This window comes from Nyctereutes procyonoides, unplaced genomic scaffold (assembly GCF_905146905.1).
Source record: "Nyctereutes procyonoides isolate TBG_1078 unplaced genomic scaffold, NYPRO_anot_genome, whole genome shotgun sequence".
Taxonomy (NCBI): Eukaryota; Metazoa; Chordata; class Mammalia; order Carnivora; family Canidae; genus Nyctereutes; species Nyctereutes procyonoides.
Genome location: NW_026575145.1, coordinates 13,546,964 through 13,567,186, shown reverse-complemented (window position 1 = coordinate 13,567,186; position 20,223 = coordinate 13,546,964). Strand labels below are relative to the sequence as shown.

Here is a 20,223-nt window from a genome sequence, read left to right as displayed (position 1 = left end):
GCAGAGGTTGCTTTGGTTTCCCCCACAAATGGTCAGGCTAGAAAAAAAAAAAAAAAGTTACAGACTTTTGCCGACAGATGAAGCATTCAAGAGGCACCTGCTTCTCCCCACCCCATAAACCTACACTCGTGCATTCCAATCCTTGAGAAAATTAAGCAAAAGGGCATGGGGAGGGAAAAAGTGGCAGGGTTCATTATATCCCTCCTGTATCCCATCCCTTTGAAACCTTAAGCATATTACACAGCATTTGATTCCCTAGGCATTCAAGTTTTGGTAAGCCAAGTGGGCTGCTTTGCCGGAATCAAGGCAATATCGGTATATAAATGAAAGCAATCTTCTTTTGCCTCATGCCATGGAACTTTGGTCTAGTTTTACTGCTATTTTAATGTGCCCTCCAATTTACATCCATAAATGAGGCCAGGCTCAACAAGCTTCCTAAACTCTAGCCTGCGACCCCTCTTCTCTCTCCTTCCTCATCTCTCTCCTTCCTCATCCAAAGCATTTTGCCTTTGGAGTCAACCAAGCAAAAAGAAAACCAAGACCTTGGTTGGGCTGCTTCTGGGGGCAAAATTTCCTGGAGGTCTTCCACCGTTTCTGTCATGAAACTATGAGAATGCTCGCAGCCTGGCTGCCTCCCGTCACTGTCATTCCAATTTTTGGCTTCTCTTGGCCTAAAGCCGCCAAGCAGAACCCAACACGTGGTCTGAATAGGAACGCTTCCAGTAGGTCTTATGAATGGAAGTTGGTGCCCTTTGGCTGATAATCTAGACAGGGAGTACCTGAATCCCATTTTTCTCGGAGACAGCCAAATGGAGCCGAGATGCTGACAACCATGGCTCATCAGCACACTGACCCTTCAGAGTGTGTTCACGTACATTGGTGATGACTTGAAGGCATGAATGTGCTTGCTACCAATAGCATATCAATCAGACACTAATGATTATTGCTCTAGAGAGGGCCTTAATGTGCACCACTTAAAAGAGTCTTCATTCATCTACTTTCTTTTTCCTTTTCTGACCTCTTCGACGCTACAGTAATTCTCTCCAAAGGTCCAAGTATGTGTATTTAATGTGGCTTTCTCCGAGGCCTGATTTTCATGTGAACTTTCTCCTGTGTTCGTGATATGCTCAACATGAGTTCTGATGCCAAGGACTCCTTTTACAAAGAGGTTTATGAAACAGTGGCTATGTGTAATGCAGGTTATAAAAACTCACGTGCCAAAGAGAAACCAGAATAAGGTATTGTGGCATGAACATTCTTTTGCTAGTCAAAAATGGCGTCGCGCCAAGGAGACCCATTATTATTAGAAATCAGGCATTAGCAACAGGAACGCCACAGACTGGAAGATAATCTGTCCCCCATGCTGATGGAACACAGTACACTGAAGTCATCTGTACACTTGGCCGCTCCCATTCAGGGAGATGATTTCTTGCTGTCTGGATCTTTCTTACTGCTTCATCCCTCTCAGGACTTCTGACTCTGCCCCCAAGTGGAAGGAATGAGAAGGGTTAAGGAGAGGTCAGTCCGTGAAATTTTGGATCAACACCACTGATCTGGCCTGGGATCAAATGTACAAGCTCCTAAGTGTTTGGTGATTCTAGTCCATGTAATTCCATAGGGAGAGGACTGAAGTAGTCTGGGTACCAAAGACAAGTTTTCAGGCTCAAGAGTCTCAATCTCAGACACGGTAGACCTGTGTCAGCTGACCCAAAGACTCACCCTGAGTTCAGGAGGAGAAGTCTACAAGCTGGGTGACAAGTGACTTGTGAACCCCCATCTGGACCAGAGGAGACTAACGCAGATGGGCATTAGCAGAGGAAACCACCACGTCTGCCATTTCACTGGCATCACTTCTAGAGGCTAAAGATCTAAAAGAGAAAGATGTGGCCCTGGCAAAACAGCAACTATTGAATATTAGCAAAAGAGTAACTTACTGAAGTTTCTTTCCCACAGTTCCTTTCCTTTGTTCTTCCCTGAGCAATATTTTCATTTTCTCAAAACCCTCACTTCTGGGTCATTCAGGCCTCTCGTTCCCCATTCTGAAATGACTGCTCTTCTCCTCTTCTCTCACGTGTTGGTAGAATTAGGGACTCCAGAGTGTTCAGAGACTGAGAGTCTAAGGCCAACTTCCCACCATTAGTCTCATCTCATTATCTAGAGAAAGCTCTGCCCCTGAAGCTAATTCACACTAAGGAGTAAATGCCTGATAATCCATCGTGGTGAATTAACCCTCCCCGCGACACTGGCCGCTTTAGAGCAGTTACTGAAGCAGTGACTCTCAAATATAGGGATTTCACTAGAGATTAGCAGATGAATCCGTAATCATCATCTGGTTGGCTAGCCATCCTGGAGGGTAGAAGAGGCATTTTCCACTTTGAGGCAAGAAGGCTTTCTTTGTGTCTTGAGATTACAGTAGCCCACATTTGCTAGTACATTGGGCTGGCCTTGAAGGTGGCATTTCTAGAAGATAGCTAGCTCAAACTGACCAGACACACACTCTTTTTCCAGAAGAGGCCTGTTTCTGAATTAAAAATAGAACAGAAATTAAGCACATTTGTGCAGATGGGGTTAGATCCATTCTGTTAGGGCCTCTTTCACACTGGGACTCTCCCCACTGCAATCAGAGTTCCAGCTTAACAAGCCACAGGTGTACACCACATGAACGGCTGAAAATGTGATTGTAATGGGTGTGTTGACAGTTCAGTAGCCATAATCCATGCATCCCAAGGTGCACCTGTGCATCTGTCAGATCATTAGGCGCCAGGGGCTCGGCACACCGCCCCCACCCTCAGTAGCTCTGGAGCCATCTGAGCAGCTGAGAAGCTCCATCAAGGAACCAAGACAAGGGTACTGAGGCAATGGACTCATTAGGAGCCCAAGAGGAGATAGGGCACACCAGGAGGTATGGGAAGGAATAGCTGAGAGTACTTCTCCCCCCACCCCCCGCCCCCCGCATGTGTTAGACTGGGAGGAATGTCAAGCAGCGCAATGCCCTGGTCCCCGGCGCCACCTGATTATTTAAAAGCGTTTTAGTGGCTTTCCTGTGGCATTTGGGTATTCAGCCCTCGTGGCAGGGTGCAGCTGCACCCCAGCACAGGAAATCCCAGCCTCAGGAGAAGTCCCATAAGGACCTAAGAAATGGCTTCTCGCGTAGTCTTTTAAACTCTCTAAGTTCCAGAAGTTTGGGGCCAGGAGGTGGGGGGGGGGAGCGATGGTCACAAGCAAACCGTGGAGAAGGGGTGTCCGCCCTCCTGATAAATGCCTCCCTCGCCCGCAGTAATCCCGAGTACAAGGACACACCCATGGATATCGCACAGCTCCCCCACCTGCCGGAGAAAACTTCGGAATCTTCGGAGACATCCGACTCTGAATCAGACTCTAAAGATACCTCAGGTATTACAGGTATTCCTCCTTCTCCATGTTCTACGCTCACGGCCGGCCTGCGCAAACACCAGGGGTGGGCGGCGGCCCCAGGGCCACCATTGCATGGGATGCAGACACATAGGTCGCATCAAATCGATACTGAGTCTCTCCCTCTCTGTACATCCGTGTGTATGTTTATGTATCACCACATACCTCTGTCCCCACCCATACGTACGTGGCATCTATACACACATACATACGTATGGTAAGGGATGTATCTATACACAAAGACACATTATTCTATAATATAACCCCAACATGCCTGTACATATACAAGCCTACAGACAGCCTGCTTGATTGAGCAATCACTCAGTGTCAGCCCTCCACTGGCCACACGGGAGTCCTGCCCTGACTTCACAGCCAGCTTTGGCCTCTTTACCAGAAGCAGTAGCCACTTTATTTCGCTGTCTCTAAGACAGTCTGTACCTTTGAGCCCCAGATATTCACATCTTTCCCGAGTTGGGGCTGAGCCTCCAAAGCAGGATACTTAAGGGCGTAGGTAAGGGGTTCTTTGGAAAGCAGACTTTCTGGTAGTTCTTTGGGGCTCGGGAAAGTTCATTTAAAAATCTACTTTCCCTCCAATCCCCAGCCCCCATTCCACAGACACGCTTAGGGCCAGGGAGCACAGAACTCACAGAGTTTGACAGCTGCAAAGAATCCTAAGCCTCTTCTGACCCAACGTCTTCCACAGAAATGAAGTAGTTCCGTGATTTGTCCAAGGTTGCAGGACAGCCCGCCTTCCGGAAGCATCACAGCAGAGCCACAAAATCAGCATCATCCCTAAATGTCCTGAGTTGTGTTACTGGGGAGAATCTATCTCCCTCTAATGTGCCAGGTGGCTAGGGGTCCCCCACCACCACCACCCTTCCATCCTTAGGGGCACCTGCTCTCCAGGCTTGTGCGCCCATATCCCTCTACTCTAGACAAAGCTTCAGGGAAGCGGAAGGAGGTGAAAAGCGCAGAGGGTCTTGACTGTTTTCCTATCCTAAACTGAATTCATTTGACAGTTCTTTACTTGGGCAGAAGTTCCAGAATAGACACGCTCTGCGCCTTATTCACCTACCAACATAGCAGGGAACAAAAAAGACAACAATCCCGCCACCCGCCCCGTGGAGCCTATAGTGTAGTCGGGGGAAGAGATCAAGGTGAATGAGAATAAGCACCACCTGATTCCCTGCACGGCTAAGTGCTCCAGAGAAAAACAGGAACGAGGAGTGTGGTTTTCAGTCATGAACAAACATGCACCAACGGGAAGTGCAGACGTCTGTAGAAAGCCACCTTGCACACCACCGTGCTTCTGTGTCGCTAACCTCTCATTCCAGATCATCGGCTCTGATGCCCCGAGTTGTTTTGTTTGTTTGTTTGTTTGTTTGTTTGCAGGACCTCCCAGAGGTTAGCGTGCCAAACGATCGCCCGGGGGATCTTGCTGAAATACAGAATCTGATTTAGCAGGCTTGGGTGAAAGGCTGGGACTGTGCATGTGTAACGCGCCCACACTTTGAGTAAAGGGCCCGCTGGCTAGTGGGAGCCTTGCAGAGGGAGAAGGCCCGGGCTCTAGGCAGCGAAGGTGGGGGAGCGGCTCAGGTGGGCCAACGCCCCGCCCCGCCCCGCCCCCCCCCCGCAGGTGCGTCCTGCCCTCCCGCCCTGCTAACGAGGTGTCTTTTGTCTCCCCTCCCCCCGCCCCCCGCAGAGGACAACGAGAATTCCAAGTCCGACGAGAAGGGTAACCAGTCCGAGAACAGCGAAGACCCGGAACCCGACCGGAAGAAGTCGGGCAACGCGTGCGACCACGACACGCACTGCCACGACGACGGGCGCAGCTCCAGCAACCCCGACAGCCGCGACAGCGACGACAGCTTCGAGCACTCGGACCTTGAGAACCCCAAGGCGGGCGAGGACGGCTTCGGCGCGCTGGGCCCCATGCAGATCAAGGTGGAGCGCTACGTGGAGAGCGAGTCGGACCTGCGGCTGCAGAACTGCGAGTCGCCCACGTCCGACAGCGCCAAGGACTCGGACAGCGCGGGCGAGGCGGGCGCGCAGGCCTCCAGCAAGCACCAGAAGCGCAGGAAGAGGCGGAAACGGCAGAAGGGCGGCAGCGCCAGCAGGCGGCGCCTGTCCAGCGCGTCGAGCCCCGGCGGCCTGGACGCGGGCCTCGTGGAGCCGCCGCGCCTGCTGTCCTCCCCCCACAGCGCCTCGGTGCTCAAGATCAAGACGGAGATCTCGGAACCCATCAACTTCGACAACGACAGCAGCATCTGGAACTACCCGCCCAACCGCGAGATCTCCAGGAACGAGTCCCCCTACAGCATGACCAAGCCCCCCAGCGCCGAGCACTTCCCGTCGCCGCAGGGTGGGGGCGGGGGCGGGGGCGGCGGCGGCGGCGGCGGCGGGGGGGGGCTGCACGTGGCCATCCCCGACTCGGTCCTCACCCCGCCGGGCGCCGACGGCGCCGCCGCCCGCAAGACTCAGTTCGGCGCCGCGGCCCCCGCGGCCCTGGCCCCCGTCGCCGCCGACCCGCTGTCGCCCCCGCTCTCGGCGTCCCCGCGGGACAAGCACCCCGGGGCGGGCGGCGGCGGCGGCGGCGGCGGGGGCGCGGGGGGCGGCGGCGGGGGCGCGGGGGGCGGCCCCAGCGCCGCCAACTCCTTGCTGTACACTGGGGACCTGGAGGCGCTGCAGAGGTTGCAGGCGGGCAACGTCGTGCTCCCGCTGGTGCACAGGGTGACGGGGACCCTGGCCGCCACCAGCACGGCGGCGCAGAGGGTCTACACCACCGGCACCATCCGCTACGCGCCCGCAGAGGTGACCCTGGCCATGCAGGGCAACCTGCTGCCCAACGCGCACGCTGTTAACTTCGTGGACGTTAACAGCCCCGGCTTCGGCCTCGACCCCAAGACGCCCATGGAGATGCTCTACCACCACGTGCACCGGCTCAACATGTCGGGACCGTTCGGGGGCGCCGTGAGCGCCGCCAGCCTGACGCAGATGCCCGGCGGCAACGTGTTCACCACGGCCACGGCCGAGGGACTCTTCTCCACGCTGCCCTTCCCCGTCTACAGCAACGGCATCCACGCGGCACAGACTCTGGAGCGCAAGGAGGACTGAGGCGCCCGCGCGGGCCCGCCCGAGGCGTCGTCGGCGTTTTCGTTCAGACCTTTTGATTCTAGCACTTTGAATTCGAGCAGGTCGGCGTCCTCGCGACACCGCGGCCCCCTTGCACCCCCTCTTTCTTTACCTTGACTTATTCTTTCCCGTAAAGATATTGTTTATTTTTTGCCTTCGGAGAGTCAGATGACCCGTTGCCTGCCGTTTTGTCTTCTTCTGAGATGTGTGTTGGGTTGTTTTGCTTTCCTTTGCGTCTTTATTAAGATGTCTTTAATGTGTATATGCCTCTGCCATAGAATACTCAGTCTTGTGGTCAAGAGATTTCTCAAGTGACAACCATCGGGTTTCTTCACCAAGATCTTGATGTGATCAAGATTGAAAGAGACAAGCATAAACAATGTGCCCTGTTTGACTAAGTCAGATGAAATGGGGTGTCGTTTTGTTTTGTTCTATTTCGTTGTTTTGGTTTTGGTTCTGGTTCCTAATTCCTTTAAAAAATAGGGGGATAGTATTTTAGGACTTTATGCAGAATTTGATTCTCTTTTTATGGTTAAGATTTTAAGATTTTCTTACTTGCACATAAAAATAATTTGGGTTCTTAAACTTAATTTCTGGCCTGTGACTAGAATGTTTAAAAAAAAAAAAGTTGGACTAAATGTTAATTACTGAAACATTAACTTAATTTCTAAAACCATGGTGCTATCATTTATTAATCTGTAATGTCTTCATACAAAATGCAGCTCCTGGGCTGGGTTTTGGAAAAAAAAAAAAAAAAAAAATGTGTTCTGTCCTGGTCTGGAGTCCGCTGCTGCAGTCTCCTTGGTTAGTTAAGACAAAGCCCTCATTAACGTTTGCTGCAGGACTTAAAATTTTTTACCTCCCAACTAACAAACATAGCCTCACGTTAAATTTAATGGGTCAGTAAAGCCCTTTTTAAAGGGGCCTTTGGAAAACTCAATCAGCTGATTTGAGGAGCAGTTTAGGTACATACTGCCTTTTGTTGAGCTGTTTTTCTTTTCTTTTTTTTTTTTTTTTCCTTTTCTCAGTCTAACTGAGGCTAATTTTTTGCGACTTCAGTAACACTTCAGAGTAAACGAAGGAAAAGATATTTAACATCTTTTTTATTTCTTTTTCATTTCTTGCTAAAAAAAAAAAAAAGGGAAGGTTGTATTTGGGGGGACTGATTTGATTTGATGGCATTTTTTTTTCCCCTTTGGTTCTCTTATTTCTAGGTTGAAACCAGTACGGTTTAAAACTAAAGAGTGGGTTGATAAGCTTCAAACAGATAACTGCAACTGAAAACCGCACATTAAGTTAAAAAAAAAAAAAGAAAAAAAAAAAAAAAAAAGAAAAAAAAGAAAAAAAGGAAAAAAAGAAAAAAAAAGAAAAAGAAAAAAAAATCTCCTATTTTGTCTTTGTTGCCAGAAATCAGTGTAGTGTCAAACACTCCAAATGACTGTCAAGTATAAATTCTTCCTCCACTCCATCTTTGGCAGCTGTTTTTAAGGCATCTAATAACAGATGTGAGAACTGTAACGTGTGCAATGTGTACGTGTCCTTGGCTGTCGGCCCCATTGCAGTTTCAATGTGTGTTGCTATATGCAGTATATACTAAGCTAATGTAGTTGTTTTGTCCTTTGTCTTCTCTGTGCTCTCTCTCTAGTCCGGAGTGGTCCAGTCCCATTCCTGCAGTCCTAGTGAATCAGTGATTCTTGGGGGTTAGTGAGTTTTGTGTGGTGGCCTTCCTCTGTAACGTCACCCTATGCTGCTTCCACTGTCTGTGAATCTTTCGTTCCACTTTTTAAAATCCCTGCTGTTGCTTTGCTGGTGTATATTCTCCCGACCTCTCCTTCCTGTCCCTCCCTCTCTTGTCTCCCCTTCTCCCTCCAATCTATCCTCCACCCACCCACCCTTACCCCGCCCCCCCCCCACACCCTTCCCCAAAACCTTTTTCATTCTCAGAGATAAAAAGACTCTTAACTAGCTCAAGGTTAATGGAGCCATTTTTCCCACAATGGAGTTCTGGGTATGACTTTTTCTTCTGGAGTGCAACACAAAGCACTGAAGAATAACGCTCAGATATTTTAAATAATTGATGCCACAGAGCCTCAGTTGTTAACATTCCCAGAGTCCCTTGTGCTCTACCTAAGCAGTGGGTGCTTTTCTTTGGTTTCCTTCCAGGTTGGCTGATGGAGCAATATATAAAGCAATTACCAGTGAGACAGAAAATTATTTCAAAGGTCAACCCACATTTTTTAAAAACAAAAGGGGAGGGGATAATGGAATATAGAACTGTCATATATATTTGTTTATGTGTGCAATGCTGATATAGTAATTCGGCTGTCCTTTGAATATCACTGTGTTGCGTGGTTTCCTCTAGGACCTTTGATGCCATGAGTCGGGCCCACATCACTGTGGAATAAGAATAACTAAAAGAAGTGAAATGCCACAAATTTTAATAGTGAGCTTACTTGAAGGATTTAAGTAGGTTTAGAAGGTGAAGAAGGCCAGTCATGATATTTAAAGATTAATTTTGGAAGCTCTACTCTAGCTATCGAACAATCAAAGGAATGCACCTATCAGCTACAAAGAACAGCTAGACAGCTGTTTTTTTTTTTTTCTTTTATAAATGTTTCTGTGTTGTGTCAAAATGATTTCTGGTGATTTAAACTAACAGATAATCACAGCTGCTGTCTAAATCCATAGTGTTTAAAATTACAAAATGAAAAAAAAAACACTTCATTACCTGTGAAGACTGTGTCTGTGTTTTTAACTATTTCTTGTACAAATATATGAAAACTTTTATGAGGAGACTGGTGCCAAGTAGCTGAATAATGGGGAAAGGGATATTCTGTTCGTAAAAATCTTAGCAGTGTTACCAACTCTACAATATATATATAAAAAAAAATTAAAACGTTACAAAGCGACAGCTATGGTACATTTGTTTTGTGTGAAGCTAACCGGACCTAACTTCCTGAGTGCCTGGCTTATTTTGAAACATTTTTTTTTCATTGACCATTGATAATGCTGCAAATCAGAAATGTACATACTTCATTTACAACAGGGTTCTTTTTATACTTTTGTAGATTCTCATACATGTCACATACATGGTTGTCTTTATGTAACTTAATTTTTTCATCCGCAGGTGCCATTTTCATAATAAACTTCTCTTGGATTTGTTACTATCTGGCATCATTTCTTTTACATGTAACCATCCTAACTAATGAGTGCTGGTAGTATTTGTTTAAGCAGGTACCTTGGTCATTACTATTGATTTTTTTTCTTAAAAAGTTCGAAAAAAAAAAGATGCATCCATATTTTTGCTAGTTTTGGAAAAAAAAATGCATAGCTTGTGTCATGATGAGGCTGACAAGGCACAGATTAAGATGCTAATCCAAATACTACACCAAACTTGCAACCATCCTAAATTTTCAGCTACCCCAACTCATTGTCATACTGAGCATTATTATGCACATTATCAAAGCTGAACAGTGGGCCTGCATGGTAACCACTACGGGAAGTGTGCATTTTTTCTTGATTAATGCACAGTAAGTGATGACAGTTTTCATACATTAATCATTGAAAATGCACTCGATATTTTCATTTATTACAATCTATAATGTATAACCAACTGTTCCATTGCTTATATCGTCTCTTTATACTAAATATGTATTTTCTTTCTCCAGACAAGCGACTAAGTCACGATTGTGCTGTTATTGGTTAGGTCAGCGCGCGCATGCAGCCTGTCACGTTTGAAGGCAGGTCAGCTGGCTAGAAAAAAAGAACAAAGAAAGAAAGAAAGAAAGAAAGAAAGAAAGAGAGAGAGAGAAGAGAAGAAAGAAAGAAAGAAAGAAAGAAAGAAAGAAAGAAAGAAAGAAAGAAAAAAGAAAGAAAGAAAGAAAGAAAAATAGAAAGAAAGAAAACTTCAGCTTGCTATCTCCCAGATAAGGATACAGATGGGTCACAAGTTAATTCTGTGCTCTCCAGAAAATGAAGAGAGAGGAACAGGTTGAGCTGAAGCAGAAGGCAAACACTTTTGTCCCAAAGCCACCAACCATAGTAAATGTCACTCCCTAGTTTAAGTCTTCAGTAACATTTGCCAATTTGAGGGTACTGTTTATTAGTGGAGGCTGGCATCAGACTAGTGGATATGGAAATGTGGCCACAGTGGTAGGGCCCTAGGTTTCTCCACCCTGTCCTCTCCGGGTCCTTGAAATAAATACTTGGAAATTGGAAATAGGGAGAAGGTAATTAAGAACACCCAGTTGGGTTCTCCCTGTGTTTCCAAAATGTTTCCTGCTCTTTTGCTCCCGAGAGTCAGAAGAATATAGTACAGCAAGATTGACAGGTCAAAACCTGATGAGGCTGGAAGCTCCATCCTGAACAGAGTGGGTGCGGAAGCCAGCCTACCCAAGCCATTCAGTCTGGTAGGCCCTGCCGAAGCTGGCTCTTAGTGGTGGCCTCCAGAGCTTTGTCCGGGGCGGGGGGACAGGAGGCGGGGGGTGGGGGCTGTCTGCCAAGGCAGAGTGGCAATTAGAGGAGCGTGGCACTAGGGCTGACCCTCTGTCAGCTGACGGCAATGTTGATTGGCCATAACACTTTATTCCTGGACCCTGCTTCAGCCCTGTGATCTGCAGGTGGTGGCAAGGAGAGTTGAAAAGCAGCAGCTGGCCAGGGATGGGTGACATGAAATCCTCACAGCATCTGGAGCTTCGGCAGTGGAAGTGGTGGAAATCCTGGATTTCTTACCCAAGCTCAAGCCTCCCTTAGTATCAGCAAGTTCCCTGTCCTTTATTTGTACCCATCAATGCTAAAATATGTCACTAATGAAATAATAAACATCTCTGGGCCAAAAAGAGAGCAAGCGAGCTCTGGGCTCAGACCCACTGTCAAGGAAGCCCTGCCATTTCCCCAGCCCCGGGGCTGGCAGCCAAGCCAAGGCCTGAGCTCCCAGAGGCACAGGACCTCTCCCTTGCCAGACTGGCGGCAAGTCAATGTGTCAAGGCTCCAGTTTGCAGGTCGTGGACAGAACAAGGATCTGTCGCCAGCTCCCTGTACCCTTCCTCTTCTCTTTCCCAGCCAATACCGATTCTTGTTTATTTGGCAATAAGGAACAAGAAAAAAAAATTTTCAAAAAAGGCAGCAGGTGGGATGTGAGGGAAGCCATGCTCTAGATGAGCATAAGGAACTATTGTAGTCCTTGTGGACCATAATTCTTACCCAGCTTTGCCTCCCCCTCGACAAAGCCTGTTTCTACCGAGCATGTTTAAAACAATTTGAAGCCAACCTGGCCTGGGCATTGCATTGAAGGTAAGAGATAATGTTGAATGTCAAGCCTGGAAGCTAGTCTGTTCAAGCTAAGATAATTACCCAGGTTCAAAAAGTAGAAAGAGTAGAAGACTTAGGAGAGAAAGAAAAATACCTTTGCCAATACTTCATACCACGTAGTGACAAAAGACAAGCCTTGTTCTTGAGCATAATTCCCAAAGAATGACAACAACTAGCAGGCTAAAGAAACAACTCTGGTGTGCTAAGGTAAGTGATCACCCTCAGCTGCTCCTGCTTTCCTGTATCTCCTAAGGAATCATGATAAAGAAGGGGGGCTGACCGGGTGGACCACAAGCACTAACCATGGCTTGCTCACCTTCATGTCCCCTTAGTGCCTTGCTCAGTGATTCACAAATAGTCTTTGCTCAGTAAAGATCTGCAGAATACTGATGGATGAGGACATGTGAAAAGGGAAGGGAAGGGAAGGGAAGGGAAGGGAAGGGAAGGGAAGGGAAGGGAAGGGAAGGGAAGGGAAGGGAAGGAGGGAGGGAGGGAGGGAGGAAGGAAGGAAGGAAGGAAGGAAGGAAGGAAGGAAGGAAGGAAGGAAGGAAGAGAGGAAGAAAGAAAGGAGAGGAAACATGACTTGTCAAGAAGCAGAGATCCCACTAGAAATGTCCATGTGGTATTGCAAGATAGCTTGAGTTTCTATCAAGAAAGGAATAGCAAAATGGACAAAGCAACAAGTGTGTTCATTCCCACCTCCCTGGGGAGTCCAAACAGCTGGCACAGAGTTGGCCCGCAATAAATGTTGGCTGGAGGATGGGTATATGTGTCAATAACACAATCTATTCTGTATGCAGCAATAAATTAGGCACATCAAATAGAGAAAGGAAGAAGAAGAAAGAGCCCAAGTAGTTGCTAACTTAGTAAACTCTGACATCATATGCCATGGACAGCTATGTAAATGTATCTTAGATGCTCAAGAAGGTATCCTTTAATAACAGATCCTCACTGGTGAGCTGTAAACTGAGGCATCATCCAGAGGATCTTAGCAACTCTCAGGTAGAAATCACATCTCCTGGGACACCTGGATGGCTCAATGGTTGAGCATCTGCCTTCAGCTCAGGTCGTGATCCCGGTCCTGGGACCGAGTCCCACATCCAGCTCCCTGCAGGGAGCCTGTTTCTCCCTCTGCCTGTGGCTCTGCCTCTCTCTGTGTGTCTCTCATGAATAAATGAATAAAATCTTAAAAAAAAATCATGTCTCCTTAATTTGAGTGGTGAGGGTCTTTCTAGCCCACTAATCGACAGTTGTAATTTCTAGAGGATGCTGAGCGGAAATCTTACCTCTGGAGTTAAATGGGGCCCTCTGCTGTCTGAGTGGCCTTCAAAGATGTGAAGATGGCTATCAGAGGCCCATGCCTCTCCAGGCTGTCACCTGTTCTTCCAGTTGTTTCTCCAGCGGCACCATGGCAGATGCCTTCACTAGTCTGGACACTCCCATCTGGGTTTACAAGAATTCATCAAGGCCCCTGTATCTCTCTCCTAGGGCTGCCTTATTACCACGAACTGAGTGCCTGGAAACAAATGTATTGTCTCCCAGTTCTGGAGGATAGAAGCCTGAATTCAGGGGGCCAGCATGGTCAGTTTCTTTTGGCAGGCTCTGAGAGAGAGCGTAGGCATGTTTCTCTCCTAGCTTCTCGTGGGCTACTGGCAATCCTTGGCACTTCCTTCACTTGTGAGTTCATCACTCTGATCTCTGCTTCCATTTCCATACAGCCATCTGCCCCTTCTGTGTCTCTATGTATTCAAATGGTATGCTCCCCACTGGGTCTCTCCTCTTCCAATAAGGACACCAGCCATACTGGATTATGAGCCCACTCCACTCCAGTATGATCACATTGTAACTAATTACATCTACAATACTGTAGAAAGAAGAAAATGAAATCATTATCATGTGCAGAGTTACCGAGGTTATGACTTCAACTTTTTGAAGGACATAATTCAACCTATAAGAGGTCTGATTAAAATATGGCACTTTGGGCCAATCACAGATCTCCAGGTGTCATCTGGTGCCAACATGGAAAAGAAGTCCCATTACATCTCTTGCTCGTGACTCTGAACTCTTTGCAGGGGGGGGTGCGGGCAGGGGTATTTTTTTTTTTTTAAGTAATCTCTAAACCCAACATGGGGCTTAAACTCACAACCTGGAGATCAAGAGTTGTATGCTCTACCAACTGACCCAGCCAGGTGCCCTAGGACTCTGAGCCCTTAATTAAAACAGACTGAGAGTGCAGTCACTTCTTAGCAGCCACATCAAATTGTTATCTCATCTTTAGCCTCTAGTCAACAAGAACACCTTGGTTTATTCACCTTGGTTAAGGTAGGTAGGTCTTCGACCTCCTATATGTATATAACCCTCATGTGACGTTGGCACGTGCCTAGGTAAAAAGCAATTTGAGGAAAGCAGTTCACTAGTTCATTAGGTATGGAAGGAGAGCAAGAGCCTGTCCCTGTGAGAACACATTTCTCATTCTCATTGTACTTTACATGCCCTCTGAGACCACTTCACCCTGCCCTGCTGGAGAGGTGAGCCCTGGCCGCAGTATCTACGAAAGCATTGTGGCACGTAACACATCCACAACAAAGATTCCCAGTGGGCTGAGGCAGGGGAAAAAATGACCAAGAGAAGGAAATGGGAAAAACTGGACAAACTACCATATCAGCCCTTCTATGGTGGCAGAATGGGGTTAGCGGTGCCAAGACTCCTGATATGTTTGAGTAAAATCATCCACTCAAAATTCAAGAAGGCATCATGAGGCCAAACTCATCAACTTTCTGAAAATGAATGGGCCTCCTTTTGTCTCCCTTTGTCCCTTTTTATGGATCAAAATCAAAGAGGTTAGTGTAAGATTGTCCTGTGCTTCTCTGGGGACAATGCACAGTTGTTTTCATTCTTCTGTTCATCTCTCCCTATATGGCAGTCATGAGATATGCCAATAGGAAGGACTCAGATAATGTTCCTATGTTGAAAGAATTTTTCTAGAAAAGCAAAATTAGTTTCAGTTTTTAAAATATATGCAAACTATTAAAGCTACTTAAAAAGAAAGCAGCGGCAGCAGCAGCAGAGGATAAGGAGGTGGCTCTTCCTTGTACTGAAGGAATTTTCAGATTTATAGCGGAAGTGTCAGAAACAGGATGTAATATCCATGTGACCCCCACACACACACCTCCCCCAAACAAAACCATTATACCCTTGATGAATTATTGACTTTAGAGTTTTATCTGTGCCATGAATAATCACAAACTTGGGAGTCTCAGGGCACAGTTCATAAACAAATAATTATATCACAATGATAATTTTTCAGGAATTACAACATCAATCATGGCCATGTTATTATCAAGCACATTTTCTGGTTGCCTCTATTCATCAAACCCTCCTCCCTCTCCACCCTTCCACACCACACAAGCAAAACTCATCACCAGATTGCCTCTTATTTACACATCACTCAAAGCAGGACAGACCAGGCACACACAAAATGGGCCAACCCGGCATTTATGAGAGATGAGTTTTCATTAAGAAAGTTTAAATTAAATGCATTGAGAAAGATGGAGGGGGGGGAGAGGATTAATTATTCCGGACTCCCTCAAAGAACTGTCTCTGCAGAGATCTTATTCAGGAGATAAAAACAGACACAAGGTTATTCTACTATTCCATTTCGGGCAACACTAATAAAGAAAAAGGAGTTCCTCTCTGAGAGCCAAGGAAGCAGCCGCAGCACAATGGCGTGCACTCTCTTTTAAACAATGGCCACACATGTGCACCCAGCTCGGGCCTGTTCTGCAGCTCCCCCCTCGGGGGAAGAGGCGAGCCAGGTGGGTACAGAACTTGCAAAGAGCTCCCACACCTTGCCCAGGTCTGTACACAAACCGGGGCACCGGCTGCCCAGGAAGTGAGAGTCTGATCTAAAGCACTTTGCTGGGGCTCTAACAGGTCAACATTTCCAAACACAGTAACAGCACAAAAAGCGTCTCCAACTACTTTACTTGGCTGTTTCATATCACGTAAGGTCATAGGCCGACTTCTCAGATAACACGGATAACGCGTTCATCTCGCAATTCAAAGGAACAACAAACGGTTCGCAAAGCAACAGAGGAAGGGCCTTCTCAAGATAAAAGTTTGAACAGAATACAGGGTTACGTACAAATCCATGATGCGGTGGGGCCTGCCATTATCTCTTTGTGCGAGAGAACTTTCTCCTTGGTCTCTGTTCTTCTTCGTGGCAAGCCAGGCACGCGAAATGATGTAATTCGAAATGACCAATAGGGAGATACTGACCCAGCATTTCCAGTCCTCCAGGCCTGTCTCACTCTGGAGGACACCCCTGGGTATGTATGGCCTGCCCAAGATCAGATTCTCCTCTCCTTGACATCAAAATATATCCAAGAAGAGGTAGGGCTGGTGCCCAGCAGGGAGCACCATGAAATGGAATAAGCCACATGGTGGGCGTCGTTGAACTGGACCCCATCTGGCCAGCCCTGAACCCCACCATCCAGGCAACCAGCAGAGCAGCTCAAGGCTCAATGGACTATCTCACCTGTGATACCAGCTGCTCTTTATGCTGCTCGCATTTCACAATCTTCCAGTTCCCTGAATGTACCTGGACTATTGTTAAGTCGCTCTGCCTTGAGACCCGTCTTAATATATAAACTCATTCAAAGGACAGGAAGTGGAATTCAACTTCTAAGATTCAACTAACCCAGTCCACGGCCCCATAAAGGTTCTAAACATCCCCCTCAAAGCCTTTCTCCCATAATAGGACACCATCTTCCCTAGCAGCCCAAATTTCTCCTCGCCCTTCCTCTCCCAACACAAAGGCCCCAAACTCTGGTGCTTGGGCCTCCTGGCCCCACACCTGCTCCCCTCTGCCCTGCACCACAGGAGCTCCTCTGGCAATTTGACCTTCCTTGCCTACCACCCCCCTCCTCCCCCCCCCATCACCCCACTTCGCCTGATGAGGGCCTCAAGCCAGCCAATAAATGGAAGGCCCTTTGGAGAAGTCTACCCTTTTTTAGAAAACTGGGGAGGATCTGACCGTAAATTCTTAACATTGTACTTTTTGGATCACAGGTAAGGGCCGCCCCTCTGGCCGAGGGGAGCTGGGCAATGGGGAGGGAAGAGGAAGAGATAAGGAAGCTCATACAAGCCCTAATTCACAACCTGCTCCAGGGCAAACGCTGGCCCAGTGCTCCTGGCCTGAGCAGCTTCTGTGGGTTCCCATCAAGTCACACAGGAGGACTCGGTCCCAAGCACAAATCCACAAACCTCAGCAGACACCTCGGCTTTGGAGTCACCCGGAAGAATTAAAGACTTCTAACCATTAAAAGGATCTTTTCCCAAAACAGACATCTAACTGCCTTTCCTTAACAGCATTCTTTAGGATGAGGACATTAGCAATTTTTTTCATTTTTAACATTTGAAATACATCAAAAGGAAGCTCAGATTTTTTTTCTTCAGTATTTACACCTTACTTCCTTACATGCTGCTCTGGATATTTACATACAGTCGCCCAAGTTAGAGACATTTTCCCCGACACTGATTAATCTATAACTCTTTGAAGTAAGGAAAGCACTACTATCTCCACTTTACAGATGTGGAAACTAAGACACAGAGGTTAATGATGCCCAGAGGTCAAACATCCAGTCAATTGCAAAAGTGGGTTTTAAACAGAAGCTCCCATTTCTGCTCTTAGGCTTGATTCAAGTTTGTTCTCAGCCACCTGCCCTATTCCCAAGAGAGCTCCCTCCCCGCCCGGCCAGCGCTAACGTTGCCCGAAGGCCCTTAATATGCTTCTCGAAAGACCAATGCTTTCCTTGCCTACTGTCAGTATTTACCTTCTTCTTATTTATGCCTTCGCTCATAAATAAATGACAATTCATTTCTGGAGTGTTTGGCAATGGTTTCGCTTTGTGAAATACTACTATTATTTTCTTAATTGTTTACAATAAACAGAAGCCCTGTAGTTCTGCCTAAGCTTAGAATCTCGTGTTTTGCCTCATTTCTGGCAGTTGCCCTACAATTAATTTAGTTAGAATCGATCAAAACCAAGCCAGGAATATAAAGATGAATAAAATATTACCCTCTGCCCTTAAGTTGTTCACAAAGTACAGACGGAGACAAATGTAGAAGTTAATCACTCCAGCAGTATGACACAGTGATGTGCGGGCACACGGACCGTGGACTAGGGTCGCCCGGGGTAATGGCAGGTAATTCAGGTTAGGAGGGCGGAGAAACCTCCCTGGAGGACAGGATGCTTAAGGCAAGCCTTGAAAGACAAGTAGGACTGGATCACGGGAGGACGGGGAGATTCCTGGGAGTCATCACCAATATTATGGAGGCAAGACAAAGCTTGCAAAGAATTCACTCTGCTGGAGTACGGCCACATCTAGGGACAAAATGAGTCAGCTGATAAGTTCATAAAAGGGTTTAGCCCAAGATTTGCCAAGCCAAGCCCTGTGCCCTCATGCAGGGCTGCATCCTCCCAAAGGGAGGGGCACCTTGTTCTCACATAAAGACAAGTTCCACTCCCCAAGCCTTCCTTCTGTGTCTGCTGGGCTGCATATGCCTCCAGGGGATGAGGGGGCAACATTTTTTGTTCCGACAAAAGAGCCATGTAGACAAGTGGCAGCCCAAGCTAGAGAGCTACCCTGAATGCTATGCTGAGGAGTTTGAATGGCATCCCATAGGCAACGGGAAGTTTAAAGGATTTTATTCAGAGAAGTAACATAATAGAGTTTTTGTACTGGAAAGGTCACTCTGATGGCAGTCTGAAGGACAGCCCAGATTAAATAGAGGCAGTTAGGAGGTGGTTGTAGTATATCCCATGTGATAAAGGATGAGGGCCTGGGCAAGGGCAGAGACAGGGCTGGAATGAAAGGGGTGGATGTGAAGATCTCAAGGAAGAGATTTTAGTGATAGGTTAGATGTGGAGAGAAGCGATGGAAAGAAAGGAGTGAGGGATGACTTCCAGGTTCCTGGCTTGTCGAGATGGCTGGCATTTACCAAGGCAGAGAATACAGGAGAAAGGAAAGGCTTAAGAGAATGAACAAGTAGGGGGAGTTCAAGAACTCCATTTCAGATATAGTAAGTTTTAAGTATTTATGGAAAATTCTGGTAGAAATGTCCATTGAGCCATTGGAAAATAGTTCTAGATCCCTGGAGAGAAACTGGTTTAAAAATAGAGCATTAAAAAAAAAAATAGAGCATTATCAGCACTTAGACAGTAGGAGCACCCATTGGTCCAGGGGCCACTGCAGAGGAAAACAGATAGAGGATGATGAGCAAAGGGCTGAGAATGGAGGTTGGGGGTGTCAAAGGAATGATCAGAGGAATATGGCCTCTTGACGGAAACTGGAAAAGTAAGAGGCCAGAAGGTAAACGGAAGTGAGTCACAGTAATCAGGGAAGAAAATGATTTCAAGAAGGCCAGCAAAATCAGTATTACCGAATCCCACACAGAAGTTAGGTAAGGACTCGGGTGCCAAATGGTTTCGGCAAACAATGACAGCAAATAATGGCTACCCTTTTCAGAAAATTGATGGTGAGGGAAATGCAAAACGAAAGGCTTCATTCCAAGGAACAGCCTGATATTTGACACTGATTGCTATACTCTTCCTTCGAAAAACTGTAATTCTTTCACTATTCATTTCAAATAGGTACTGAACAAGTAGACTTGAGGCCAAGTCTTACCCTTGTGGAATCTACTCTGTCACCTTCTTCTTTTGTGCACCACATGGATCCACCCCACAGCCCAGGCTCTGGAACACACACGCCAGCCACAGAAGACACTGCACATATCAAGATCACACACATCAGGTGCCGTGTGTGTAGCAAGGACTTACTGTATTCTCACTGACATTTCTCCCCAGGGAAATTAATTGACTTCGTTTGGCATGGCCTCTCTGATAATTCACAGTAGCTCTTCTGTGATAGCCTTTATTTTTAAAAAGATACCACATTCCAAGAAAGAGAAAGTAATGAAGTATATAACTGAAGGCTTTATTTCATACAGAAGGAATGAGTCTTCTCCCAAACCTGCATGAGACTGGGGGTTGAGTCCTATGGAATTATGGTTCCTGGTTAAGCCACTATCACCAAATACCACTGTCACACTGTTAGTTGACTACCCAATATCTATTCACCTTTTTCTCTTTGGTAACAGAGCCCAAAACTTTAGGTAGACACAGTGCTACCCAGAATAAAATATTGTATTTCCTCCCTTGCAGCTAGGTACAGCCATATGATAAAGTTCTAGCTAGTGAGACCTGAGCAAGGATGGGAACTTCCAAGCAAGCTGATCCTCTAGTGGCACCTTTCTGCTTCCATCTTTCCTCCTCATTCTAGACTGTAGCTCACCATAATAACTGGAGCT

General features: G+C 46.9%; 1 protein-coding gene across 2 annotated transcripts in view; it reads left to right on the top strand.

Moving 5' to 3' along the window:
* The window catches only part of NPAS3 (neuronal PAS domain protein 3), an 841,608-nt gene extending 831,944 nt beyond the window's left edge, over nucleotides 1–9,664 (top strand). Inside the window, exons 10-11 of one of the 2 annotated variants that reach the window (XM_055309019.1) lie at nucleotides 3,278–3,393; nucleotides 5,114–9,664. In XM_055309019.1, coding sequence (XP_055164994.1) covers nucleotides 3,278–3,393; nucleotides 5,114–6,525 — 1,528 coding nt within the window. In that variant the 3' untranslated portion in view covers nucleotides 6,526–9,664. Of the gene's footprint in view, nucleotides 1–3,277; nucleotides 3,403–5,113 lie in introns of both variants that reach the window. The other variant, XM_055309018.1, reaches the window with a different exon arrangement.
* Nucleotides 9,665–20,223: the final 10,559 nt, after the last annotated feature.